Source organism: Pundamilia nyererei, unplaced genomic scaffold, assembly GCF_000239375.1.
Source record: "Pundamilia nyererei isolate P.nyererei 1_Seehausen unplaced genomic scaffold, PunNye1.0 scaffold00009, whole genome shotgun sequence".
NCBI classification, from domain to species: domain Eukaryota; kingdom Metazoa; phylum Chordata; class Actinopteri; order Cichliformes; family Cichlidae; genus Pundamilia; species Pundamilia nyererei.
This window is the reverse complement of record NW_005187410.1, coordinates 4004678-4031750: the sequence shown is the minus strand read 5'-3', so window position 1 is coordinate 4031750 and position 27073 is coordinate 4004678. Positions and strand designations below refer to the sequence as shown.

Here is a 27073-nt window from a genome sequence, read left to right as displayed (position 1 = left end):
ATAATTATTTAAAATTTATTTAAAGCACTAATTTGTTTTGGTTTCTCTAAAATGCCGCAGATTGAACGTGGCGATCCCGACGGAAGCAACCGCATCACCATAGTGACAGGCCTGTCGCACCCCTGGGGTGTGGCTGTCCATCAGAACTACCTCTATTACACTGACCGCAACTTTGAGGTGATAGAGCGTGTGGACAAGTCCACTGGAGCCAACAAGGTCGTGATGCGAGACAACGTGTCTGGACTCAGAGTTCTGAAAGTTCATTTTCGAGAGAGTGAGTAACACACAGATCTGCCTCAGTTCACTGCCTATATTATCTTTGCTGTTGCTCTTTAGTCTCACTGGATTCTGTTTACGCTCTCAGCCTCTGCAGGTACATCTAATGGCTGCGCAAACAACGTGGGAGCGTGCGAACAGCTCTGTCTGCCTCGGCCACAGAGTCTGTTCACCTGTGCATGTGCCACAGGTTTTAAAGTTAATGCCGACAACAGGACCTGCTCTCCCTACCAGTCTTACGTCGTCATCTCTACTCTATCTGCTATTAAAGGCTTCAGTCTAGAAGGGTCAGACCACTCTGAGGCCATGGTGCCAGTAGCTGGAAGAGGTCAGAGATTGTAATACTGTTGCATACATAATTAACTATGCAGGTTATAATAAAATTAGTAATAACGTTTTTAAAATGTGGGTTAGTCTTTGTTGTAATCAACTAAATAAATTAGTGATCTGTTGTTGTTTGTTTGCATTCATTCCCTCTGAAGAGACAGTAATGACCTCTAATGACTGGGTTATCCTCTTACAGGCCGTAATGCTTTACACATTGATGTCCACATGGCTTCTGGTTTCATCTACTGGTGTGACTTCAGCAGCACTGTGGCGATACAGAACGGGGTCAGACGAATCAAGCCAGATGGCTCAGGATTACGTAGCATTGTGACATCTGGAATCGGACGCAACGGGATACGAGGCATTGCTGTCGACTGGGTGGCAGGTATGCCGTTCATTCATTTAAGCACATGTTTTGTTTACCACACAAGTAATGTGCAGATGGGTTTACAGCAAACTAATCTGTGTTACAGGATGTATTCTGTACCTAGGCTTTAGCATCTTTAATTCCTATAGAGGTCATTTATTGTTTAGCATTAAGCAATACTCTGCAGCAGTGAGATTCATTTAACTTCTAGCACATCAAATCGAATCACATCACATCACTTTTATTGTCACATCACATGTGCAGGTACACTGGTACAGTACATGTGAGTGAAATTCTTGTGTGCGAGCTTCACAAGCAACAGAGAAAAAAAATACAATAACTGTAAAGCATTAAAAATACAATAACATAAAACAAGCAAAATATAAGAATGGCTAAATCTGAGAGTAATAAATATATGTACAATACATTACAAATAGAATGAATTTTTTGCAATGACTGTTTAGGAATTGTGACCATTTCTACCCACAGTCTTCTATTTTCAGAGGCTCAAAAATAATTTTGACAATTGACTGACAAGTAGCTTCACGGTCAAATGAGGCCCATTGCCTTGTTATTTCATGACAAATGAAGCAGACATAATATCTGAAGTTGATTCAGTTGATTCAGAGTGTTGAAGAGTGAATGCACTGGCCAACTCAGCAGCACCAAAAGGCCTGAGAGACCACAGAAGACAACTAACATGCACAATATCACAGTTACTTCTGTGATAAAGAAAAACAACTTCACAACATCTTACCTAATCGAGAGCAGTCAAGGAGGTAGGTTAGTAATTGTAAATACACAGGATTTACAACAAGCTGCAAAATGCTGGTTACACTCAAGAAAATGAACGGCAGAAAACATGTGAAAGAGCCGAGACTAGAAAAAGACTATAAATGCTAGTCCAGTTACCATATTGTACTGATAACACAATCATCCCAGTAACTTATACTGCTACACCAAGCATGACCAGTTTCTTTCAAAACTATCTTAACATGATTGGAGTTGATACTATATTAAATGCACACTTTACTGGTTTTGTCTCCTAAGGGAATTTGTATTTCACCAATGCCTTCCTGACTGAGACGTATGTTGAGGTGCTCCACCTGAACACAACTTTCCGTAGGGTGCTGCTCAAGACCCAGGTGGATATGCCACGCCACATCATTGTAGACCCCAGAAACAGATACTTATTTTGGGCTGATTATGGTCAGAACCCAAAAATTGAGCGCGCGCTCTTGGATGGAACCAATCGCACGGTTTTAGTATCTTCAGGGATCATCACGCCTCGAGGCCTCGCTCTGGACTTTCAAACTGGTTATGTTTACTGGGTCGATGACTCTCTGGATATGATTGCTCGAGTCAGCCCCCAAGGAGGAGAGACAGAAATAGTCAGGTATGGCAGCCGCTACCCAACTCCTTACGGGATTACAGTGTTTGAGAATAACATCCTGTGGGTGGACAGAAACCTGAAGAAGGTGTTCCAAGCAAGCAAAGTGCCAGGAAACACAGAGCAGCCACTTGTCATTAGAGACAATATCAATATGCTGAGGGACATTACCATCTTTGACCAGCGAACCCAGCCCAGTAGTGCACAAGCGCTTAACTACAACCCCTGCCTGGAAGCCAATGGAGGCTGTGCCCACTTCTGCTTTGCTCTCCCAGGTTCTAATGCAGGCAGACAGAATAAAAAATGCAGCTGTGCTTTTGGGAATCTTGGAGCAGATGGAGAAAGCTGTGTGGTGTCAAGGGACGATTACCTTATCTATACTACAGAGAGCACTGTCCGGAGTCTGCGACTTGATCCGGATGACCATGCGCTGCCCTTCCCTGTCGTCAATGTGCCTCGTACTTCCGTGGCACTGGATTTTGACATCGTGGACAGAAGGATTTACTTTACCCAGAGCTCCGGTGCAGGATCAAGCAAGATCAGCTACATCAGCCTGTCCTCTCCCATCTCGGCTCCTGTAGTGGTGGCTTCAGGTATGTTTTACACTCATGTTGGTAAGTTTAGTTGTGTTGATGCGTTGCTCATGGCGTTGTGATCTCTGTGGTTTGACAGATCTTGGTGCTCCTGATGGCATTGCTTATGACTGGATAAACAGAAGAATTTACTACAGTGACTATGTCAACCAGAGCATTAGCTCTATGTCTGTTGATGGCTCCCAAAGAACTAGAATTGCTCATGTGTCCAGGCCAAGGGCCATCATGTTAGATCCCTGCAGGGGGTAAGATTTACACAGCACTCTATCTTCGTTCGTAAGACTAAACGGCACATTTATAAATGAATCTTTCTCTTTCAACAGATACATGTATTGGACAGACTGGGGAACCCATGCAAAGATTGAGCGTGCCACCTTAGGTGGAAACTTCAGAATAGAGATCGTGAACAGTAGTCTTGTGTGGCCCAATGGCCTGACCCTGGACTATGAAGAAGAGAGGCTTTATTGGGCAGATGCCAGCTTGTAAGAGCTGAAAAAATCTCATTTTATCTTGTTGTCTTGTTAATCTGCAGCAACTGCCATTATAATCTGTTTGCTCTGCCATCAGACAGAAGATTGAGCGATCCTCTCTTACTGGTTCCAACCGTGAAGTTATTGTCAGCACAGCCATCTACCCTTTTGCTATGACCATGTTTGGCCAGTTCATCTACTGGACTGACTGGAACACCCGCAGCATCTACCGAGCCAACAAACACGATGGTTCTGACCAGAGGGTTATGATCCAGAACCTTCCATCTCGACCAATGGACATCCACGTTTTAGCTGGCAGAAAGCAGCAGCAGTGTGACAGTCCCTGCCAGCAGTTTAATGGAGGTTGCAGCCACATCTGTACACCAGGTACAAGAAACCCCTTTGTCTCGAGCATGTTTTTCTTCTAGTGCCTTAATTGAGAAGGAATAACACAAACTGTTCTGCAATTTTGTCACGTTAGGACCTAATGGAGCTGAGTGTCGGTGTCCATCAGAGGGCCGCTGGTACCTCGCCGACAACAAACACTGTATCCCTGATAATGGGACTCGCTGCCAGCCAGGGCAGTTTGCCTGCATGAATGGCCGCTGTATTCGAGCCCAGTGGAAATGTGACAATGACGACGATTGTGGAGATGGAAGTGACGAGTTAGAAAGAGTCTGTGGTAGGTGTTCACGGTAATCCTAAATTTGTCACGAGTTTTATTGGGTTACCAACAATCTCACTCTCACAGCAGTCCTTATAGAGCCCTCCTGAGGTCCTTCTCCTCTCTGTTAAATGCAACTCTTAATCATTTAAAGTTACTAATTCTAACAAATGCTCTTTTTCTGCTTTAAAATTTTATTTCCAAGGACATAAAACAATCCTCAGCTACGCTGGTGTGTATTCCTGCATATTTATGATTATTTTTCCAATGGCCGTCTTGAGCAATAACACAAATTAGTACTAACACATGAATCAATATACTTGTCTTTGCATGCAGTCCCACAGTTGCTGTCATCCTTTATTGCCTTGTCAGGTAAAATGAGCTTTTAATGGTCGAGTGTACAAGCCCCCATTTCCTTCAATCTCACTCTTCTGGCCAGAGCTCTGATCTCATCTCGATTTTGTTTGGCAGCCTTCCACACTTGTGAGCCTACGGTCTTTACTTGTGGCAATGGGCGATGCGTGCCCTACCACTACCGCTGCGACCATTATGATGACTGCAGGGACAATAGCGATGAAGTGGGCTGTCTGTTCAGACCTTGTGACCCAAACACAGAGTTTGCTTGTAACAACGGTCGCTGTATTGCAAAGGACTATGTTTGCAATGGTATCAACAACTGCTACGACAATGGCACCTCTGATGAACGAAACTGCCGTGAGTATCCTTAGTGTGCCACATAGAGGAAAGTACTGGAAGTTGTTTTTGCATTAAATGTGCTTTCATTTGCGATCATCTCAGCGGAGAGAACCTGCCAGCCAGAGCAAACAAAATGTCAGTCTACCAACATTTGCATCCCACGCTCGTATCTGTGTGATGGAGACAACGACTGTGGGGATATGAGTGATGAGAGTCCTACACACTGTGGTAAGTTCAACAACAACATCAGGATCAAGTTGTTATTTTTTCCTGATGCATAACTGCATCAGGTAACTGTTGCTGTTGCTAAAAATCTCTGCCAAAGTAGGAGAAAAGACATGGGTGTTATTAATAACATTTATTTAGTTTATGAAGAAAAATAAGTGAAAAAACATTTATTTATTCATTTATAATTACGTTCCTTTGTTTCCCGTGGCACAACGAAGAAAAGAGCAAGCATAAGTAACCTAAAGAAATATAATTGTCAGCATGTGCCATCAGGCAAACTGTTATTTTAAACTTTGGTACCAGCCCACAGTTTCTGTAAGGATAAGTAAATGGACTTGGACCGGACAGGTGGAGTGTTACATTGTAGCTATAATTTGATGTATTGGGATTCTATGTTATGTATTCATTCATTCATTTATTCATTCTGCTATTCTCCTGTGTTTTTATTACTAGTACATTTCCATCGGCATGTTTGTGGTGTTGGCAAAATGATATACTTAATCACATTAAGAAAAGGAAAAGAATGAATGAAATAAAAAATAGGAGAGGTAGATGTTGTTTATGTGCTAAAAATGAGTCATTTTAGTTCGTTGCTGGGTGGTTGCTAGGCAACGTAATGATTTAATAACATCTGACATATTGCATTACATTATTACAACCCTAAAGAGGTAAAATGCTGTATGGTCTAGGAAGCGGATAGAGAATTCAGGTACTGCAATTAGATAATGAATATTATGTAGGTTTGCTGTTTGACACAAAATTGTACAAGTGGCATCATAATGTTACTTCAGAGACTTATTGGTTTTTCAGATATTTACGTTTTTTATTTGCAACCATTTTTCTGTAATACAATGTGAGAAAACAATTTAAAAAATATGAATAAGTAATTATTCTAGTAGGTTGTCACATAATGATTTGATCTTTACTTTTCAGCTCCCAGATTCTACAAATCAGCATACTGTATATTAATCCTCAAAAAGATTCATTATGAGCCAGAATGATATTAGAAATAAAAAGAGATTTCATGACTTTCTGCATCCTCTCCGTAGCTGAATCCACATGTTCCCAGAGCGAGTTCCGTTGCTCGAGTGGCCGCTGCATCCCCGCCCACTGGTACTGTGATGGAGGGGCTGACTGCAGTGACGGCTCTGATGAACCCCTCTCCTGTAGTGAGTGTTGCAAAAAAACTCTCTCACCACCAAAATGGGCCTTTTGGCTTTGTGTGTCCTCCTCCCTTCCCCGTCATCAGCTGCTCTGTTATTGTGTGTTTATGCCTCTCCGCCAATCTGCATCTGTGTGCTGTGTGAGAGAGCTCCGTGAGTGATGTAGCGGGGACTGCAAGTCAGTGGTGTATTTCTTTGTTGATGATGTGGTCAGTCAGGCCTCCTATTGTGTGCTGCATTCCTGTGTGGTGACGCCCCTCAATGTCCTCTGACAAACAGCACCTCCCCCTCCTTTTGTCCACCAGGGGTTACAGAGCCTCACTTTGGCTTTTGTTTAGATAGCTCACCATGCATGGGAATGTGGAGTTGCCATGACTATTTTGAAAGCTTTGCCAGTGTTGTATTGTGCCTTCTTTATTAGTGGAAAAGCAGATGGGGGAAGTACCTGAGATAATTGGCAATTACAAAAATAAAAAAACAGGGAGTGAACATTTACATTGGATAGAAACGAGTTGGCATATGTTATAAAGTCGCCACACTGTGTTCATGTTGGTGTATTATATACATATGTGTGTGATTTGTGCCTGCAGCCACATTGATCCGAACCTGCAACACAGACCAGTTTCGCTGCGATGATGGCCGGTGCATTGCCTCGTCCTGGATCTGTGATGGGGACAATGATTGTGGTGACATGAGTGATGAAGATCAGAGACATAACTGTGGTATGTGTCCTTTAGTCCTATATCCTTTCCCCCTTTTTCATTCACTCTTTTTTCTATTTGTCCTTTTTGTGTTTGTAACCAGCATGGATACAAGTGCTGGTCCGTGCATGGGTCATTGAGGACAGTTGGTCGTCTTTGCTATATCCAATAAGCTAATGAGAAATAATCGGATAGGGTCACCTGGAGGCAGATGATTCACTATGGCAGCCCCTAAAGGGAGCATCCAAAAGAACACGAAGAAGAAGACTGGCACTAGTAACTATGGCAGCTGTCCAGCAGTTAAAAAACAACTGGGTATCCATGAGTAAAATTATGAGATAATAACCTGAAATCTCGACTAAATTTTGCCACGATCACGAGTGTGAGCTTGCCCGAGTGCCTTGAGAGAATGTCCAACTTGGTACAAATTTGGAAAAATTGGTGGTTAGAGTTAAAATTTGCTTTTCAAAGGTCAAAGGTCACCACGATCTAAAAAAACCAAATCTTGGACATGACTTTATATTCACCCAACTACAGTATCACCAAAATCTTGGGACACACTCAGCCACTCGAGCAAAAGTTCACAGAAATGTTTAACAAGATAAAATGATTAAATAAGATTTAATATCCAAGAGGTTAAAGGTCAACTCCGGTGTGATGTAATGCTTTAAAACACACGCTATTGAACATAACTTTACACAATAACTCAAAATGAAAATGGAAGGCTCGTCCCTACACCGTTGACTCAGTTAAAGAGCAAATCCTATTGACTGCAGAGGTATTAAGCCACGAGTTGGTAATTCTGCTTAATTATTTTACTACGTCTTCTCACTTCTTTACCGCCCCATCCCGCCTCGAAGACCATCCTCTTGTTCTCCACCACTTCTCGATTGCCCCCTCCTGCTTCCTGTTGTTATTCGGGATGCTGATTTAGGTACACACCACTGGGTGAGTGTTGTTTGTAGGGACAATGGAAGTGAGCTGCCAGCATCTAAGTGTCCTGTAGAAGGTCTCCAGTCCAAGGAGCTGACATTCCTAATTTCTCCTGCTTCACTCGCTACTTTGTGCATGTCTCCTTTCTTTGGCTTCCTGGCTCAAGGTGGATCAAGATTCTTATATTTCACCGACATGCGCTCCAAAAATAAGATGCCTGAAGCTAAAGACTTCAGCGCTGTAGGAGACTCACTTCAAACAATGTGAAGTGATCACATGAGACGGATAAAGAATTTGTGGTCATAGCCGCATGTTTTGAAATACAGTTTGGAATGTTTTTGGATTCACAAAATATGTAGGTTGACGCTGGGTCACCGCATTCAATATTTAACTTCTTGTAAAGCCCCTGCCTGTTTTGTTTGTCTTTTTCAGCCAATCGAACGTGTTCAAGTGCAGAGTTCACATGTGTGAACAACAGGCCACCTCAGAGGAAATGCATTCCCCGTGACTGGGTGTGTGATGGCGATGCGGACTGTGCGGATGCTTTAGATGAGCGTCAAAACTGCACGCGCAGGTCCTGCGGCATCAACGAGTTCACCTGTAATAATGGTCTCTGCATACGCAGCTCTTACAGGTTAGAAGGAACGCTGGGATATCATCTGTGATGAGTCTGACTGGAAATTTGAGTTCATTTTCTTTGCTCTTCAAATCAGGTGCGACCGTCGTAACGACTGTGGAGACAGCAGCGATGAGCAGGGCTGCACGTACCAACCTTGCCAGCAACATCAGTTCACCTGTCAGAACGGCCGCTGTGTGTCACGTGACTTTGTCTGCGACGGCGACAACGACTGCGGGGATGAGTCCGATGAGCTGGAGCACATGTGCCACACGCCAGCACCCACCTGCCCCCCGGGGGAGTTCAAATGTGAGAATGGTCACTGTATCTCCTTGAGCCAGGTGTGTGACAGGAGTGATGACTGCTCTGACAACAGCGACGAGAAAGGATGCGGTGAGTGAAAAGTATTTTGACAGCATTTGCTCACTCTGATAAGATGTGAGCCTCACTGAGAAGAATGCTCAGCAACATCAGACTCAACTGAAGCTTTCCTACCTTTGTAAAACAATAGCGCCTCAGATAATTTAACATTACAGGGAAATTGTTCACAGGTGCATACAAGCACCAAATATGGTATGTAAACTCTTTTATGATTATCTCCTTTGATAAACCTCATTAGTCTTTCAAAAACACAAGACAGCAGCCATTTTCAATCTGGCTGTTGGGAAAGGCAAGAAAACATACAAGAGTATCCCATGATGTATCTGTCCAGGTTTGCATGTGTGTGAGTGTTAAAAATGTGTACATTGAAAAGTGCTTTGAATCCTAAGTGAGAGCAAAAAAAGCGTTGCATGAGTCCATACCATAGCCTAAACTAAAGGAGAACACTTACCAACCCAACCTTAAGTACTTGATAGTGTAGTTAGAGTAGTTACACGAGGTAGCCAATCGAGCAAACGGCTTAAAAGCACAGCAGTGTATCAGTCGCCTGGTCTGAACCTGTCCAAAGACCTGCTTATCAGGTCAGTTGGTGATTCTAAAGGACCTGGTTGTGTGACACACAGTTATCTGACTCTTAATGTATGCCTGTTAATAATAATAATGATAATAATAAAAATTGAGGACAGGGTGTGCAAACATGAGCTGAGTGTAAATGAGATTTGACTTTGAGTTTGAATGACAGTCACTGGATGAAAGTTAAATGTTCAAGCATAGTTGTATGTGTTATGGTGGCAAAAGGGTAATTGCGTCATTGCAGTTATTTTGTTTTTCTTGGAGTAAAGAAGATCTGAAGAAGTTCTAAATGTATCCAGTGGCTGAAGTTCTGGAGTAAAACAACTGTTTCTTAATATAGAAATGATGATTCTATATCTATAGGATTTTTCAAATGAATAGCTTCAGAGAGACAAATATGCAAATTCTTCCTCTTGTATCCACTTTTGCAAAATTGTTACACTTATCTGTAACAAACAAATACATCCAAGAATGTTAATTTAGCAAACTGATTATAGATCTAGCACTATAATATAGTAATTGGTAATTGTTTATTAATAGCAAGTTAAAAGGTTAAATGTTTTTTTTTATTACTTTAATTTTTGGGCTCTTTTACTTCTCTAACTGTAGGTATCAATGAGTGCACAGACCCATCCGTTCACCACTGCGATCACAATTGCACCGACACACCTACTAGCTTTATATGCACCTGTCGTCCTGGCTACCGCCTCATGTCTGACGGCAAAACGTGCGACGATGTCGACGAGTGTACAGAGACCCCCAGCGTGTGCAGTCAACTGTGTGAAAACACAGTTGGTTCCCACATGTGCAAGTGTGCTCCAGGTTTCCTCCGAGAGCCGGATGGGCGCAGCTGCCGTCAGAACAGCAACATTTCTCCGTACCTGATCTTCAGCAACCGCTATTACCTGAGGAACCTGTCAACAGATGGGGCGGCCTATTCTCTCATTCTGCAGGGTCTGACCAGTGTGGTGGCCACGGACTTTGATCGCGTCGACAAGCGTCTCTATTGGATTGATGTGAGCCGCAGAGTGATAGAAAGGATGTATAACAATGGCAGTAACAGAGAGGTGGTGGTTAATGGAGTTCTGCATGGGGAAGGCCTCGCAGTTGACTGGGTAGCCAGGAAACTGTACTGGGTGGACAGCTTCCTGGATTGTCTCAAAGTGTCTGAACTGGATGGCCGCTTTGTCAAGAAACTAGCCGAACACTGCGTGGATGCCAATAACACCTACTGCTTTGAAAACCCCAGAGGCGTTGTGTTGCATCCCAAATATGGGTGAGGAATCCAAATACAATAAATATGTTTGCTTATCAGATGGTCAGAAATAACCATCTGGTACAGATTTATGCTTATTGACGTGTCACACTCTAAAGGGTCATTCTGATTCAGGCCCAAACTCATGTTGGCAGATATTCTGAAATATCAGTAAACTTAACAAATTAAAGAAATTTATTAAATTTTTTCCCTCTTACTTTCCCTCATATGTATCCATTAAGGCTCTTTTCACTATGCTTAGTATAGAAGCAGACAAAGTTCTGGTGTGTTTTTACAGATTTAAAAATAATAATAATTATAAGCAAAACTGAAGATCTTCTCTTTTCAAGCCCACTTAAAATTATAAAGACTTTGTTCCTTGCACGTTTGTTCACAAATGTGGACAACCCTTTGTTTTTGTGTAAAGCCAAAGGCAATTTATCAGAATTTAATGATTTTAAATATACTATCTGAAGACTCTACCTTTAGTTTTGATGTGTAACAAGGACCAGATTACTTATGTCCAAAGTTTTCACAGTGTAGATATTAGTGATCTGATTAGAAGCATTCAGTAAGCAAATAACTGTTATTGTGGTACCTGGAAAACATTAAGTAATCCCCAAACTGTAGAATTTTTGAAATGTTTTATTTGTATATTAATATTATTGTTGCTTTTAATTATCATTTATTGTTTCATTGTTATCCTGCTGCCAAAACATGTAGCACAGCACTTAAATAACCATCAATTGCAGTTAAAACACTTACTCTCAATGCTAAGCGGGTATTTCCCTGACTTCCTGCAACCTGAGCTTTTGCTTGGGTTGTATTTTTAATTTCAGCTAGCTATTTGTGATTAGTTGCACTTTATAAGTCTATAAATTCAGCTTCTGTTTTGAACAAGAAGTTCGTACCTGGTTATATAGTTGTTACATCCTTTGTTTTTTTGTTTTTCTTGTTTAAAATACAGCTTCACGTCGGGGTAGTGGGGTCATTTTACAGCACAACACAAAACAGTCTACATTTTTTGGCAAAGTGCAAAACATTATATACAAGGTATGTAGGGCCTCAAGAGGTTAAATAATGTATATGTCTTATCCCCCTGATAGATTTGTGTACTGGACAGACTGGGGAGACAAAGCCTTTATAGGTCGTGTTGGAATGGATGGAACCAACAAATCGGCCATCATCACCACAAAGATCGAGTGGCCCAACGGTATTACAATCGACTACACAAACGACAGGCTCTACTGGTCCGATGCTCACCTCAACTACATTGAGTAAGTGCACCTGAAAGCAGGCAGATTCTTTTACCCTGCCGTAAGAGGAAGCCAGTAACTCTGTGAATGTATTTCTTCTGTCAGATACTCTGACTTGGATGGTCAGCACAGACATACGGTGTACGACGGAGACTTGCCTCACCCGTTTGCCCTGACTGTGTTTGAGGACACTGTATATTGGACTGACTGGAACACGCGCACGGTGGAGAAAGGCAACAAATACGACGGCTCCGGCCGTCAAGTACTTGTTAACACCACACACAGACCATTTGACATCCACGTGTACCATCCTTACAGGCAGCCTATTGGTGAGTGAATCCTGTTGCAGGTATTCACCAAGGACTAAACCGTACCTGGTCTCTGTTTTTCTAGAGACCAAAGTGTTTTAATGAGTGTTGCTCTTCCTCTAACAGTAAACAACCCCTGTGCGGTGAACAATGGAGGCTGTTCACACCTGTGCTTGATCCGTCACGGGGGGCGAGAACACACCTGTGAGTGCCCAGACCATTTCCTGACAATTCAAATAGGTGGTGTGACCCGATGCCTTCCCATGTGCACCAGCACCCAATACAGATGTGCTAACAATGAACGGTTTGTTAAAGCTTCTTTAATCTTTGGCATGTTTTCTGGTCTTTTTTTTATTATTTGCTACATTTTTTAAATATAACTTTTGAATTGACTGTGATACATTAATGGAAATAGGGAGGACAAGATTATTTATAACCATGTTTTTATCCCAAAAATGTCCCTGCTGCTTACAGCCTTCATATGACTTTATGCATTTTTATTCTTTTTTGGGGTTTTTTCCCCAAAATTCTTCATCTTTCCAGTTTCTCATCCACCAGTTCAAAAACTTGAATACGTTCACTTTTTTAAGACTGTCTTTGAAGAATAGTGCCACCTAGTGTTTGTGTAAAATACATTCTCACAGGTCTCAAATATTTTTGCCGAGGTTTTGTGTATTTATATATCTGCCCTTGTATTTGAAAATGTGAAAGTTTGGAGATGTATTTTTTCAGCCTTCCTCAAAATCAGAGTCTATATGTAGGAAATTCAATACATTTGAATGGGTAAAGGACTGGACTTTGTTATTTAACACATGGGTTAAGTAAGCAGTTTAAAGCTTTACATAATGCTCACTTCTGCTTCAACAGGTGCATTCCTATTTGGTGGAAATGCGATGGTCAGGCGGACTGCAGGGACGGCTCAGACGAGCCCTCCACCTGTCCGTCTCGGCACTGCAGGCTTGGTCAGTTTCAGTGCAACGATGGAAACTGCACCAGTCCGCACTTTTTGTGTAACGCCAACCAGGACTGTCACGACGGATCAGATGAAGACGCTGTGCTCTGTGGTAGGTTTTTTATTCATTTTTTGAGGCTTTTATGTCTTCCTACCTGCTTCCCATGTCCTAATGATTTTAAAAGTACACATTTGTATACTTTGTAGCTACACACATGTGTGAGTCACACCAGTGGCAGTGTGCAAACAAGCGCTGCATCCCTGAGTCCTGGCAGTGTGATGGTGAGGACGACTGTGGCGATCAGTCCGATGAGGACCCTGCACACTGCTCCTCCAGGACCTGTCGCCCTGGACAGTTTAAGTGCCGCAACGGACGCTGCATCCCACAGAGCTGGAAATGTGATGTAGATGATGATTGTGGTGACAATTCTGACGAACCGCTGGAAGAATGCAGTAAGTAAATTACAGCATATCAACTAAACATTAAAGAACTTAAATCTGTAATAATTTTATAGAAATTTTACCCTTTAAAATAAGTTAAGTATCCATAGATATTAGTATTTAAAAAAATATATTAATTATTGAACTGTTTTCTCCAAAGTGGGACCAGGATATCGATGTGACAACCATACAGAGTTTGCCTGCAGGACGAACTACCGCTGCGTGCCGCTTTGGTCTGTTTGCAACGGCCACAATGACTGCAGAGACAACAGTGATGAACAGGGCTGTGGTGAGTTTTAGTCCAGTTTTGTAGCGGCAGCAATCTGAAAATGTTGTGTTTTTCTTAAACACACACTTCATGCCTTCGTTTAAAGCGTTACTGCCTGATGCTTCTTTTTTTACATTCAGTTTTTTTCATCCAAGGTAAGATTTTTTAGGGATTTCAAAATAGATTCAAAACAAGAAATTAGCTGAAGGAGCGAGTGAAGGGCAATTAGCCAACGCCTCAGCCTCCTGTGGAACATTACTCGGTGTGATAGTGGGAGGTGCTGATGCTGATGGAGAGCATCTCACCACTTACCCTCCCCCACCTTTTACCTCTCCCAGGGAGCACGGCAGATTTATGAGCTGTCCACTGGTTTGAGTCCACTTGTATGTGCTTATATGTGTGTGTTGGTGCTCTGTCCTTGCGTGGGGGCAGGGTTCACACAAGGCTCTTTGTACTTGCTACGATCCAAACACACTCGCCGCGGCCCTCCCGTCTCTTATCAGAGGCCCTCACTCCATTAGTGCCATGCCTGCGCAGGAGTGGAGATCTGTGCTAATCTTCCTGTAAGAATGTACCAGATGGGCCAGGTGGAGGGGCTAAGAGGGCAGGACTAGCTAACACCGCGCTATCTTTGACCCCCAGCACTGTGTGGTAGCGATGGCTCAGACCAGCTCTGCTGCACTCCTCTCCCTTCTGTGCTTCTCATCTCCTGCAGCCTTATCCTCCACAGACATACACTGGCATGGATAGAGGTCACCCATCTGTCTTTGGCAGGCTGCTCCCCTCCTTCTACCACTTTGCAGTTTAATTAAAAAGAAAGATCTCTTTTATTTCAAACTGACATTTTATCATTACCTAAATGTCTAGAAATTCAGTGTGCCTGCTGATAAAGCCTCATATTTTCTCATCTCTTACTGCTGCACATAAGATTTTCTCAACAGTGAGAATACTTTAATGGTTAATACATCATAGACTGGTGCCGACATAGTGACAGGCTAGTGCCGGAGAACGTTTATAATAAATAATGCTAAACAAAGAATGCACTCAGTTTACTGTTTCTTATTTGCAATTAGTTTAAATACGCGTGTCTAATGTAATGTATGCTGTATACTGACAGCAAATTTATATTTGTGTTTTTAAAGTTTTAATTGACATTTCAGGACAAATTGGTCACACTGTAATGTATTTAGTAGATTTTTTAAAATATCCTGTCTGTATAAATATTTTAAATACGATAATACTTTAGTGTATTTTAGTTTAAAAAAATTCTACTATCCCTATATAAAAATACAGTAGTAGATGTTTTCTTGTGCTTGCTTCTGCAAGTCTTTTGTACCTCTACTGGAGGTTTGAAAAAGTTAAGCCAATTGTTTTGAGTTTTAAAAAAAAATATTGGTGTATAACAGCCATTATTGCTTTAAAGCGCCCTGGTCTTCTCTTCAGATGAACTGAGCTGTGATCCTAATGGAGACTTTCGCTGTGACAACCACCGCTGTATCCCACTGAGATGGAGGTGTGATGGGGACGACGACTGTGGGGACAGTTCAGACGAGCGCAGCTGCAGTGAGTCACCTTGGCCCTCACAGATAAACACTTTGAACTATTTCTAAAAATATCAGATCACGTTCAGTTTGAGTGGTTTGGAGACAAAGAGAGACGGTTTAGAGATGTGCTGAGGACAGACAGTGGATATATTGGACAAAGGATGTTGACAATGGTACAGGAAAAGATATGTAGATTTTTTTTTTCATCATGTAGAAAAAAAGTCAGCATTATTTAAATGCAGCACTTTTTAATAACCTTTAATCTGGATCCTTATACTGTACTTATATTTTGATGGGATAGTCTGGTTATTGGGATGCACATACACAAGCAAAGAGGGCTGTGGTTTATAATCATGAATAATTCAACTTCTGTGGATATAAAACAATAACTGAAATGAATTATTGTTGTCATTAAATTGAAGTGATATGATACTTCTGATAACTGCTACATAATTTAGTCAGTTGTTAGGTTGTTGCTTGGAAATGCAATGCAATGCACTTATAGCTGATATCAATAAGAAGCTTCAGGAGCCAAAAGAAATAAACAAAGAGATTTCATGTATAAAAAATGTTTAAAAATAAAGTAAAGATTATTTTTTGTTTTTGTGTGCATCTGCTCTAGGCCAAGCTAATAGCTAAATCAGGTACAAGGCATGTTTGTTTGTTTTTTAGATCAGTAATGTGCATGATCCCTGACAAATAAAAGCAAAACAAAGTTCCATCCTTTTCCATAAGCTGCTCTGAATGATGCCACGCCACCTAATTTGAAGTGTAAATCTATTAAAACGAGGTGCCAACGGCAGCAGCGTTATAGTGCAATAGTAATGACGAGGTATTTTTCCTCAAGTAGTAAAACAAGTTTATTGTTTCCACCTTTAGCAGGAACAATTTTCTAACATATTTCACAAAGTATTGTGATAAGCTGGAGGTTGTTGAAGTAGCTCCCCTTTTAGGTCATTGGATGCTGGCGCGTGGCTCTCGCTGTCAGACATCTCTTAGCTTGTGTCATTGAAAGTGAAGTTATGCTGTCACTGTTATATCACAGAAAAATGTACATCAGTACCATCGTAGATGTTTTGACGTGGCACAGTCCAAGTAAACAGTGAGAAAATAGATTTCCTGATATGTGCGTGACATTTCCTGCCAAACTGTCCAGACTTGTGTTTTGATGTCGGCTGTTCCGACAGCTGTCTCTTTAACTATTTTTATTGTGGGGTTTTAGTGTAGCGCAAATAAAAGCAGGATGTTGATCCCAAAGAATAGCCTCGCTATCATTTATTCAGACATTTGGGGAGGTTTTCGTAAGAGGCTCGAGACTTCTGCCGACAGCGGAGCGGTGAGAGAGGAAGTCTTATCAACTGCTGGAGAAACAGGCTGTCCTCAGTGTTTGAGAAAGAGGGAGTGAAGGAGTCTGTCACCTTTTGCCCTGAAGAATTTAAACATGTCTGAGAATATGCCAGGTAACAGGGATAATGTTGCTACTCAAAGGGGAAGCAATGGTGTTTAATCAGAGCAGCACAGTGTTGTTGTGCTGGTTGCCCACGCCAAGAGAGTTTGTCTTCTTGAACTCATGAGCTCAGTGCAGAGTAATGTGTGCGTGTACTTCTGTAGTTAACATAAGATCCAGTATTTAATATTTGGATATGGAAGCAAATCATACATTAAACATTTTATGTTGAAAAGTTTGCGACATACATAAGAGCCTCTGATGTAGTTTTCATCATTTTCTCTCAGAAGTCATATTTGTGCATTTCTTGGATTCCACCTTGTTTAATTTGTGTTTCCATGTTTTCTCCCAGCACCACGCGCATGCACGGAGAGCGAGTATCGCTGCGATAATCTGCGCTGCATTCCCGACCGTTGGGTCTGTGACCATGACAACGACTGCGAGGACAACTCGGATGAAAGGGACTGTGGTAAGTGGAGGCTCTTTGTTTTGGCTCAGGGTCGGCCTGTTTGTGAGTAACAGAGGGCCGCACTAAACAAAGAAGCAATAAAACCTTCAGTTTTGAAGCACAGACAGACAGGACCACCAACAGTTCGTTTTTCAAAAAGAGTTTATTCAGTCTGCTACAAATGAGAGTTTCTACAGTGAGCGTTGGACAGACGGGTCGTTGCTTTAGAAACTTATTCTTGATGAATATATGTGTGAAATAAAAGGTTGTCAGGGGTTCCTTAAAAACTCGTAAAATGTCTCAAATACACATTAACTAATAAGTATTAAGTGTTTTAAATTCAGGACCTAATGCCACTGTTTTTGCCTCATCCACCCATTTAGGTTATGCATTGTAACTGCATCATTAAGGCTGAGCTTTATCATTTGACTAATCATTTAAGGCTGTTTGTAGATGTAACCTATAGGTTAACTATGAGGTTGATCAGTCTAGAAACTGTGTAGATGATGAACCTGCTATATGCAGTTTAGCTGTTGTCACCTGACTATGCTATTCCCCATTTGCAGAGTTGCGGACCTGTCATCCTGGCTACTTCCAGTGCGGCAGTGGACACTGTATTTCCGAACGTTTCAAATGCGATGGGAATGCTGATTGTCTGGACTACACGGATGAGACGTCATGCCGTGAGTGTCTCTCATCATTTGGTTTTCTGTGTCCACTCTTTGATAACATAACTGGATTCTTTATATTTGCTTCCTGATTGTTGAGGCGTCATTAGGAGAGATGATTGTGAGTTTGGTTATTGATTTTCTTTTGTGAAAGTCACAGATTTAGTTTAATAGACTGCTTCTGACTTTCAGCAACCCGCTATCCCAATGGCACATACTGCCCCCAATTCATGTTTGAATGCAAGAACCACATTTGTGTCCCGCCTCACTGGAAATGTGATGGAGACAATGACTGCGGAGACAACTCAGACGAGGAGCTTCATCTCTGCTGTAAGAAGTTATTAAAACACCCACAGTCCCTCAAGTCCACCACACACAAAGCCAAATCTAACAACACGCTAACTCGTGTACACTTTTTGTACAGCGTGCTGCTCATTTGAATGGTTGAATCTGCTAAAGTAGGTTTATTCTGTTCGTCCACAGTGGACATCCAATGTGAGGCTCCATTTCGTTTTCACTGTGACAATAACCGCTGCATCTACAGCCACGAGCTGTGTAACTCAGTCGATGACTGCGGTGACGGCTCTGATGAGAGGCAGGAAAACTGTAAGTACACATTTTTTTACTCTTTACTACTATACTTGAACAGAGCTGAATATCTTTACAGCTTCTGTTGAGAATCACCATGTTTCTCCTCTTTTAGGTCAAAAGCCAACGCATGGACCTTGTACAGATGATGAGTACAAATGCAGTAACGGACAGTGTATCCCTCTTCAGTACGCCTGTGACGATTATGACGACTGTGGAGATCAATCTGATGAACTTGGCTGTCGTAAGTAATATCAGCAAAGAGCAAATTAGTAACAGAGTCAGAGTGGATAAATAAGTACAAAAAGACCCCTTTAATTTGTTATTTTAACTTGCTTTATCCAGTACCGTATGTGTAAACAGATTCAACATATGAATATATCTGTAGCAGAAGCTGTCTGATTTCTCATTGTAGTCTGGGGGCTGTTGAACAGTGTAGGCAAACAGACTGATCCAGATGCAGGACACTACAGGCTGACCTCACAACAAAACGTAGCGCTTTACTTGGGAAAGTACAAAGTCTGAAACCTCCACTAAACACTCCAGAACATAGAAGTAAACATAGCTGAAAGAAACATGACTGAACATAAAATGGAAAAAGTGGAGAAGGTAGAAAAATTATGTCATAAGGACAAAGAGGGAGGCAAGACTATTTAAACAGAATGGGCCGAAAAGGGAAGCGGAGATGAGAAGTAACGCAAGTCAGAAAAGTAAGTAAATCAAAGATCAGCCATCCACAGCTCCATAAAACCAGACAAGAAGTAGAACTTATAAAACTGAAGCTCATCACACTACAAAAACAGTGGGAACATGAATCCAAATGCTGAATCCCAAAAATGACAACGTACTACTAGAAAAAGTAAATGTAGAAATCAAACCCCAAACTCTGGGACTGTGACAGAATACATATTTTAACTTCACTTTTCTTGACTTGGTAAGAAAAAGTGACTGCATGATATAATGGTTAACACGCAGTTAACATTTGTGAGTGTCCAGCTTTACATTCAGAGCATGTTTTCATTAAATCCACTTTTCTCAGACCAAACCAGTGGGCACTCATGCAGTGCCAACATCTGTGAACACAACTGTACAGACCTGACAGGAGGAGGGTTCCTCTGCTCCTGCAGACCTGGATATAAGCCCAAATCAACAGAAAGACACAACTGTGAAGGTAAACAACACACACGTTAGTCAGTGGTGTATTGAAACTAGTTACACTCCCACAGACGTGTTTTATAGCATTCAGTTTGTGTTGTCTTTTGTTGTTCTTCAGATGTGAATGAGTGTGAGGTGTATGGGACGTGTCCACAGGACTGCAAAAACACAAAGGGCAGCTATGAGTGTTTCTGTGCTGACGGCTTTCTTTCTTTTGGCGAGCCCCATGGGACTGAGTGTGCTGCTCAAGGTAAAGGATAATGCTCTTTATAAACTTTTTAGTTTAATTCTTATGATTCACAACCTCATTTACAACACCTCACTGTCTGTATAGGAAACCCACCAGTGATGCTTTTGCCAGACAACGTTCGCATTCGTCGGTATAACCTGTCCTCTGAGCAGTATTCAGACTATGTAGACAACACTGAGCACATCCAAGCCTTAGACTACCTGTGGGATCCAGATGGTCAAGGCCTGAGTAAGACTGCTACGGTATAGCTTTAAAATATTGTGGCATGCAGAGTATAAGAGTAAAATAGGTTTTCCTCTGTTGTGCAGGTATTGTGTACTGGACAGTTCTGGGTCGGGGATCTCAGTTTGGCTCTATCAAACGTGCCTATATGACCACATTCAATGATCACGGCAACAACCCGGTGAAAGAAGTGGACCTGAATCTGCGCTACATTGCCAATCCTGATGGTATCGCTGTGGACTGGGTTGGCAGGTAATTAATCAGTAATGAGGCTTTACTTTTATGCTGTAGATGATGATCTCTACTCAGTATTTTAAATCACTGTTCACAGGCACATTTACTGGACGGATGCTGGGACCAATCGAATTGAAGTGGCTAAACTTGATGGGCGGTACAGGAAGTGGTTAATCCACACTGATCTCAACCAGCCAGCTGCCATTGTTGTGAACCCATCACTCGGGTATGAGGATGTATACAACATTTGTTCATAAAGATTTAAGCTTAAAGTGTTTGGAGAAAAAATGGGTTATTTCTGCGATTGCTTCTGGACAGGATGATGTACTGGACAGACTGGGGCAGGAACCCCAGGATAGAGTCCGCATGGATGGACGGTCAGCACAGACAGGTGTTGGTACAGGAGGAGGACCTGGGCTGGCCTACTGGTTTGACTGTGGACTATCTGAATGGAAACAGAATTTATTGGTGTGACTCCAAAGAAAACATAGTTGAATCCATGAAGCCTGATGGCACAGATAGGAGAATCGTCATATCAGGAGGTCGGTGCACTGATATCTGCGGAAACCATTTAAACAGATAAAACCCTGACAGATTCAGCGTAAGTTATAGTTTGTGTTCTTTCTTACTTTTCCCAGACATTGGACATCCCTACAGTCTGGATGTCTTTGAGGGACATGTGTACTGGACAACAAAAGACAAAGGTGAAGTGTGGAGGATAAACAAGTTCGGGAGAGGAAACAAAGTGAAAGTTCTCACCATAAACCCTTGGCTGACACAAATCCGAATTTACCAGGAGCACCGACACAATCAGTCAGGTCAGAACTCATTTATCTAATATATATCATGTCAATTATGTAACAATTGTAAAGGTTTCACTCTTCTGTTGGATATTAAGAATGTTAGTGTAATTACATGCAACTTACTATTGATGCCAAATAAGTCATGGTTACTTTCATTCACTTACTAGTCTAAGTGAAGTGTTGGCATTCAGAGACTATTGGATTCAACGTTGATAGTTTAAGTTCTCTTTAATTCATTCTTTGAACAGAATTTCAAACCTATTTCAAACGGTATGAAAAAAAACTCCAAGAGACTCTAAATGTTGTAATTTTTTTTTCTACATCTAGAAATGTTTCGCTTATGAACAAAAACATTTTTATGAGTGGCAGAAATTATCTAAAGGACATCAGGGGGGATATCCCAAATCTTAAACTCACAACTCCGACTGTGAATCATGCAAAGCTACACAATAAGCACGTAGGGCTGGGTGCTAGCTTGGCTCACCGGGCTAAGTATGTTAGCACATGCTTTAATGCTTCAGTGGCCTGGATTTAAATTTGAGATAGAACCTTTTACTGCTCTCTTCCTACATTAACCACAGAATAAATAAACTAATGTAACCAATCCAAGATCTTAGTCACAATGTTAAATACTAGAACTACTTCAGGCTGTACTCGAAAAGCAGTTCAACTCAGCTGAACATTTAGCAAGCCACAAGTTAAGTTAGCCACAATACAAATTCAATTTTAAGCTTATTAATGGATCTAAAGAGCTCCCATTTGGTAAATGGCCAGCATTTGTATAGCGCTTTTCTAGTCCATAGGACCCCAAAGCACTTTACACTACATTCAGTCATTCACCCATTCACACACACATTCACACACTGGCGATAGCAAGCTACATTGTAGCCACAGCTGCCCTGGGGCGCACTGACAGAGGCGAGGCTGCCACAAACTGGATCAGAGTAGGTGGCCAGGAAGGAGTCTGCACAAGAAGTTGACTTAAATATAAAATCATTTATTAAACATAATCATACCAAGACATAACGATCACCAATAAGTTTATCTGGGCCAGCTTTTATAGCCTGCAAGACACAGGTGACCTGCATTAGCTGGCGCCCCTCCTATAACAACTAAGAAACAGCAGGCAATGGCTTTCGGGTGTGGCAGTATTGCAGCACGTGTTATCCCCCACATGATCGCTCCCCACTTTTCTGTCTAATCTATGCTGTTCTATCAAATAAATAAAGGCAAACAGTCCAAGAATACTAATATAAAGCTTGAAAAACCTAAACCCTCACTGACAATAGGCATGCTTGCGAGTATAAAACTGAGATCCAGATAAATTGAGTTTCTGTAGAAATCATTTGAAGTCACAGAGTTAGACCAAATCTTTGCAGTTTGTTAATTTTCAGGCAGGAAGCACAATACATTAAACTTATTTTTATGTAGTTAAGCACAGACACAGGGACCAATGTAATTATAAAGGGCTTAGTTTTAAGTGTTTTCTCTTGTAGATGAGGACTAGTGAAGTGGTAATATGTCTTGAAATGTGTTGCCAGCTTAAGATATTTCCCAAAATACTTTTATTTTGCTCACTGTGTTGCTTTCGCTCTCTGATGTCATTAGTTTCCAACCCTTGTAAGAATGTGTGCAGTCACCTGTGTCTTCTTCGACCTGGTGGATACACCTGTGCCTGCCCGCAAGGCTCCTCCCCGGTGGAGTTTGACTCCAACGAATGTGACGCAGGTAAATAACAACAACTGCAGTGCATGTACTGTCTGCACCCTCACATAAGCTGGGGTTTCGCATCAATACATCCATCCTCCACTCGTGCTTGGCTGCTCCTGTGCGGTTTTGAGAGACTGTGCTGTGATATTGTTTCATTGTTGTTGACTCTCTGGTACGCCTGGCTTTTGCTCCTGCAGCCATTGAGGCTCCTGTTGCAATGCCGCTTGCATGTAGATGCATGAATGGTGGAACCTGCTACACTGATGAAGGGGGCCTGCCCAAGTGCAAGTGAGTTCATGTGCCACGGCCATTTTTACCCATCGCTGTCAGTGATACCTCATATCTTTGGAATTTTCCAGCACACTTTGGGTTGTTTTACCAGTGAGGTTTTCCTGCGGCTAAAGATTGTTATCGCATTTGATCATGATTCTGTGCAGATGTCCTTATGGCTATGTGGGCAGCTACTGTGAGATGGGAAAGTCGAGGGGTGCCCCAGCAGGAACAGGTATGGTCGTTTACTTATAAGCTAACTAACATTTTTTAATGTCTTAGTATTGAAACTAGACCCAGTGTTATTGTTAGCCAGTAGCAGCTATTTGCCACTATATTGTTATTGGCATTAGAAAGAAGAAATATTTAAAGAAGAGACGGGACCTTTCAATTTCCTTAGGGACTAATAAAGTATTCTGATTCTGATTTAACTACGTTACGAGTGTTGACGTAGTATAGTTTGTCCACCAGAGGGCACTCTGCGACTTTTGTCGCCAACTCACTGTTTGAAAAGCGACAAGCAACAATCAGCTGATCTGAGCAAATCGCAAAGAGTAATCTGCGACTTGTTGAGAGATGAAAAGAAGTTTATTTATAAACTGCATTGTCATATTATCTTAGTAAGGGCTCATAAATAACTACACATAAATGTTTCACACAGAAAAATATTGGCTGCTTTTTAAATCACCAAATATCAGCATCAGTCCTGTATCCTATATCCTATATCAGTCAAGCTCTACTTAAAGCAATAAATGTGAAGACGTCACATTTATTTACTGCTTATTTGCCTAAAATTTTAAGGTGGGAACATTCTGGCTCAGCATTTGCAGAATTTGTTGAGTGGATGAAATCTCAGAGTTTTTAATAGCTAGCTAATTAACACATTAGTTTGACCAATGTTTAACATAAACTAACAGGTCTGCTAAAAGTCACAAACACTAATGGGCTTGTCAGCAAAATGTTATTAGTCACGTTAATGATCTGCATCTCACTGCGAATGTCCTGTATCATGAATCTGCATATTTACCCCCTTTTTCCTTTAGCTGTAGCTGTTTTATTGGCAGTCATTATCATCCTGATTACTGGAGGTTTGGCTGTTGGAGTTTTCCTCAACTACAAACGAACAGGCTCTTTCATCCCCTCCATGCCCAAACTACCCAGGTTTCTACCACTTCTTTTCGGTTCAGTTTTTTTCAGTTAAAACTGTGATGGAGCTCACGGTATAGATTTCAGACCAAAGTTCAGGTGTTTGTGTTTTGTTTTTGTTCAGCCTCAGCAGCTTGGTGAAATCCGCTGACACTGGGAATGGGGTGACGTTTCGGTCGGGTGATAATGTGGATCTCGGACCCTCACACGTTGGAGTGTCATTCATTGACACAGGCATGCAGATGGTGAGTCTTGGATAAATGCATACAAGCAGCTAATCATTTCCAGGATCACTAAAAGTACAAAATGAGCGTTTTTGAACATGTTCGCGTACAACTTCAAGAAGTGCTTGTTTGTGAGCTTAACAAATATTTAAAAGTTCAGTAATGACTATATCAACAATCTCACCATTATAATATCCCCATAGGATGATCATTTTGCCATGGAGCCTGGGAGGCAGCCGATTACATTTGAGAACCCACTGTATGCCACTGGTCACGTGTCTGGGGACCCTGCTGTTATTCATGCCACGCAGGTACTCACAAATGAATATCTTTTGCACTTTACAGGTTAGAGCAGGGACTTTCAGACCTGCACAGCTTGTAGAAATTAATTAAAGAAAACGAATAAGAATTGAAATTGGCTCTAAAATCATTTTGACTAACAACCAAGTAAAATAATAAATAAAAAAGAAAGAGGTTCACAAATTAACAATAGAATAGAAGCAGATAATATACTTACATCCCACCACATTAAGCCTTGACCCTCTGAGGCTGGGTTAGTATCTCCTTATGACTATTATACAAAGTGTATACTATACATTTATTATGAAATAGAAATGAACAATATAAAGAGGAACTACTGGAGATCCTGTGCTGCCAAAATAACACTAATCTGGTGCCTCTATTATGTTACACAAAGGAGGAAAAAACAAACCACAAAGACATCGCTGTGTATTTTTTTAGATTGTGTTTTATGAACCTTTAATTAATCTGATTTATAATCATAAACTGCTACATTTTTGCTTTAAAACAGGTGACTGTGAATGTGAGCGGTGATCAGCGGGAGAACAACTTTGTAAACCCGACTTACCGTGGAGACCCGAGCGTAGGCGTGGTAAACACGTCTACCGTCAGCACCCAACCTGTCCATGTGAATATCATACGTGCACAAAGTCAAAAGAAATCTACTTTAAATACTTTTAAAGCACCCGTGCATGGAGCCACCTCAGTGACTGTGTTTTGTTTGCAGGAGTCAAAGTGGAGCTTATTCAAACGAAAATTAAAGCCAAGCACCACATTTGAAAACCCTTCATATTCAGAGGTATGTCCCGCCATTTTCTAAGATATCAGAAATTAAACAGAAAGTTGGGGTGGGGAGGGGCTTCTCTTTTTTACCGTCTGTGCTGTTTTACAGATGAGTGATGAAAAGCCCGTAGGAAGCAGCGGGGACTCTTCTGCCCCTGAGCCATCTCCGTTTGCCCCCCCTGCCAAACCTCAGAAGAGGGATCGCCCCAACACCTTCTCGCCTACCGAGGACAGCTTCAAAGACACAGCCAACCTCGTTAAAGAGGACAGTGATGTATAACCCCTCTCTCGCGGACGGGAATCGAAAAATGAAACACACTTTGCACAGAATTTATTTTTTTATGCAGCCTGTGTACAAAACTCAAATCGTTTTAGGAGAGAAGTACATCTCTATAGAACAAAGAAAAACGTCTTCCGTGACTATGCCTTCTGACATTTCTTATGCCAATTTTGTGTTAATGTTTTTTGTTTCTTTATCCTGATGTACGATATGTATATCTTTGCACTGAAGCTGCTGATAGAAATGTTAATAAATATGTTGTATATTTGTAAATTTGGACAGTAAGATTTTTTTTCAGAAATATTCTGGAATAGATCCTAAATAGTTCGGCGTGAAGAAAATAACACATATAAAAGGCGAGCTGCATTGTGAATGTACAAAATGATCAAAGGAAATTGGAGAAATGCGATGGGTAATAATATCTGTTTCACCACTGAATATATACCTCATTTCACGGCTTAATTGAAGCAAGACAGATTCGATTTTATATCTCTTCAGTATGTGCTCCAATATAAACAGATGCATAGGCTTAAATACGTGTGCAAAGCATACTTTTATCCTTCTTAATCAAACTCATTTTTACCTTACATCACCTTTGCGACTTTTGAATTGATACGATTGTTTTTTTAGTGATATTACTGAAATGAATAATGGCCAAATTAGTTTGGAACAGTACTTGAATGTGCCCAAGTCTATTGCGTGGATATGTAGTTGATCATCTTAAAGAGCAATATACAACCCAAGAATACAGATGTAGACATTTTCTAATAAGTTCTTTACAGATTGATCTATGTTGTATCATAATGAGGACAAATAAAAAATGTTATCTGTGAGGAAATGTCCAAATGGATTCAATTTCTGCTGCTGAGACGTGCATGAATAAATTTCTTATTTTGTAACGTGGTCTCTTTTTCTTCACTTTATTGTTACGGTCCATCTATTTTCTAGATCTTAGGGAGGTCTGGGGGCTACGCCTTGGACACCACACAAATGCATAGAGGAAGACAAAGATTTAGGGTCATGTTCATCCATGTTTGCCCCTTTCTGCCTTGAGAGCTGCCTTAATTCTTCACAGCACAGATTCAGCAAGATGCTGGAAACATTCCTCAGAGATTTTGGTTCTTATTGACATGATAGCATCAC

General features: G+C 41.3%; 1 protein-coding gene across 2 annotated transcripts in view; it reads left to right on the top strand.

Moving 5' to 3' along the window:
- The window catches only part of lrp2a (low density lipoprotein receptor-related protein 2a), a 52979-nt gene extending 26176 nt beyond the window's left edge, over positions 1–26803 (top strand). Inside the window, exons 37-81 of one of the 2 annotated variants that reach the window (XM_013908375.1) lie at positions 61–274; positions 365–604; positions 800–988; positions 2021–2953; positions 3033–3198; positions 3277–3435; positions 3521–3810; positions 3905–4105; positions 4293–4319; positions 4424–4459; positions 4559–4801; positions 4886–5011; positions 6061–6180; positions 6765–6896; positions 8241–8442; positions 8522–8817; positions 9988–10654; positions 11740–11910; positions 11995–12218; positions 12324–12501; positions 13065–13261; positions 13357–13602; positions 13751–13879; positions 15302–15421; positions 17202–17318; positions 17864–17980; positions 18158–18295; positions 18449–18571; positions 18669–18797; positions 19593–19724; positions 19827–19958; positions 20043–20186; positions 20267–20432; positions 20512–20640; positions 20733–20956; positions 21053–21232; positions 22826–22945; positions 23125–23215; positions 23365–23432; positions 24241–24358; positions 24468–24588; positions 24771–24878; positions 25379–25495; positions 25595–25666; positions 25760–26803. In XM_013908375.1, coding sequence (XP_013763829.1) covers positions 61–274; positions 365–604; positions 800–988; positions 2021–2953; positions 3033–3198; positions 3277–3435; positions 3521–3810; positions 3905–4105; positions 4293–4319; positions 4424–4459; positions 4559–4801; positions 4886–5011; positions 6061–6180; positions 6765–6896; positions 8241–8442; positions 8522–8817; positions 9988–10654; positions 11740–11910; positions 11995–12218; positions 12324–12501; positions 13065–13261; positions 13357–13602; positions 13751–13879; positions 15302–15421; positions 17202–17318; positions 17864–17980; positions 18158–18295; positions 18449–18571; positions 18669–18797; positions 19593–19724; positions 19827–19958; positions 20043–20186; positions 20267–20432; positions 20512–20640; positions 20733–20956; positions 21053–21232; positions 22826–22945; positions 23125–23215; positions 23365–23432; positions 24241–24358; positions 24468–24588; positions 24771–24878; positions 25379–25495; positions 25595–25666; positions 25760–25930 — 8223 coding nt within the window. In that variant the 3' untranslated portion in view covers positions 25931–26803. The remainder of the gene's footprint in view (positions 1–60; positions 275–364; positions 605–799; positions 989–2020; positions 2954–3032; positions 3199–3276; positions 3436–3520; positions 3811–3904; positions 4106–4292; positions 4320–4423; positions 4460–4558; positions 4802–4885; positions 5012–6060; positions 6181–6764; positions 6897–8240; positions 8443–8521; positions 8818–9987; positions 10655–11739; positions 11911–11994; positions 12219–12323; positions 12502–13064; positions 13262–13356; positions 13603–13750; positions 13880–15301; positions 15422–17201; positions 17319–17863; positions 17981–18157; positions 18296–18448; positions 18572–18668; positions 18798–19592; positions 19725–19826; positions 19959–20042; positions 20187–20266; positions 20433–20511; positions 20641–20732; positions 20957–21052; positions 21233–22825; positions 22946–23124; positions 23216–23364; positions 23433–24240; positions 24359–24467; positions 24589–24770; positions 24879–25378; positions 25496–25594; positions 25667–25759) is intronic. The other variant, XM_013908376.1, reaches the window with a different exon arrangement.
- Positions 26804–27073: the final 270 nt, after the last annotated feature.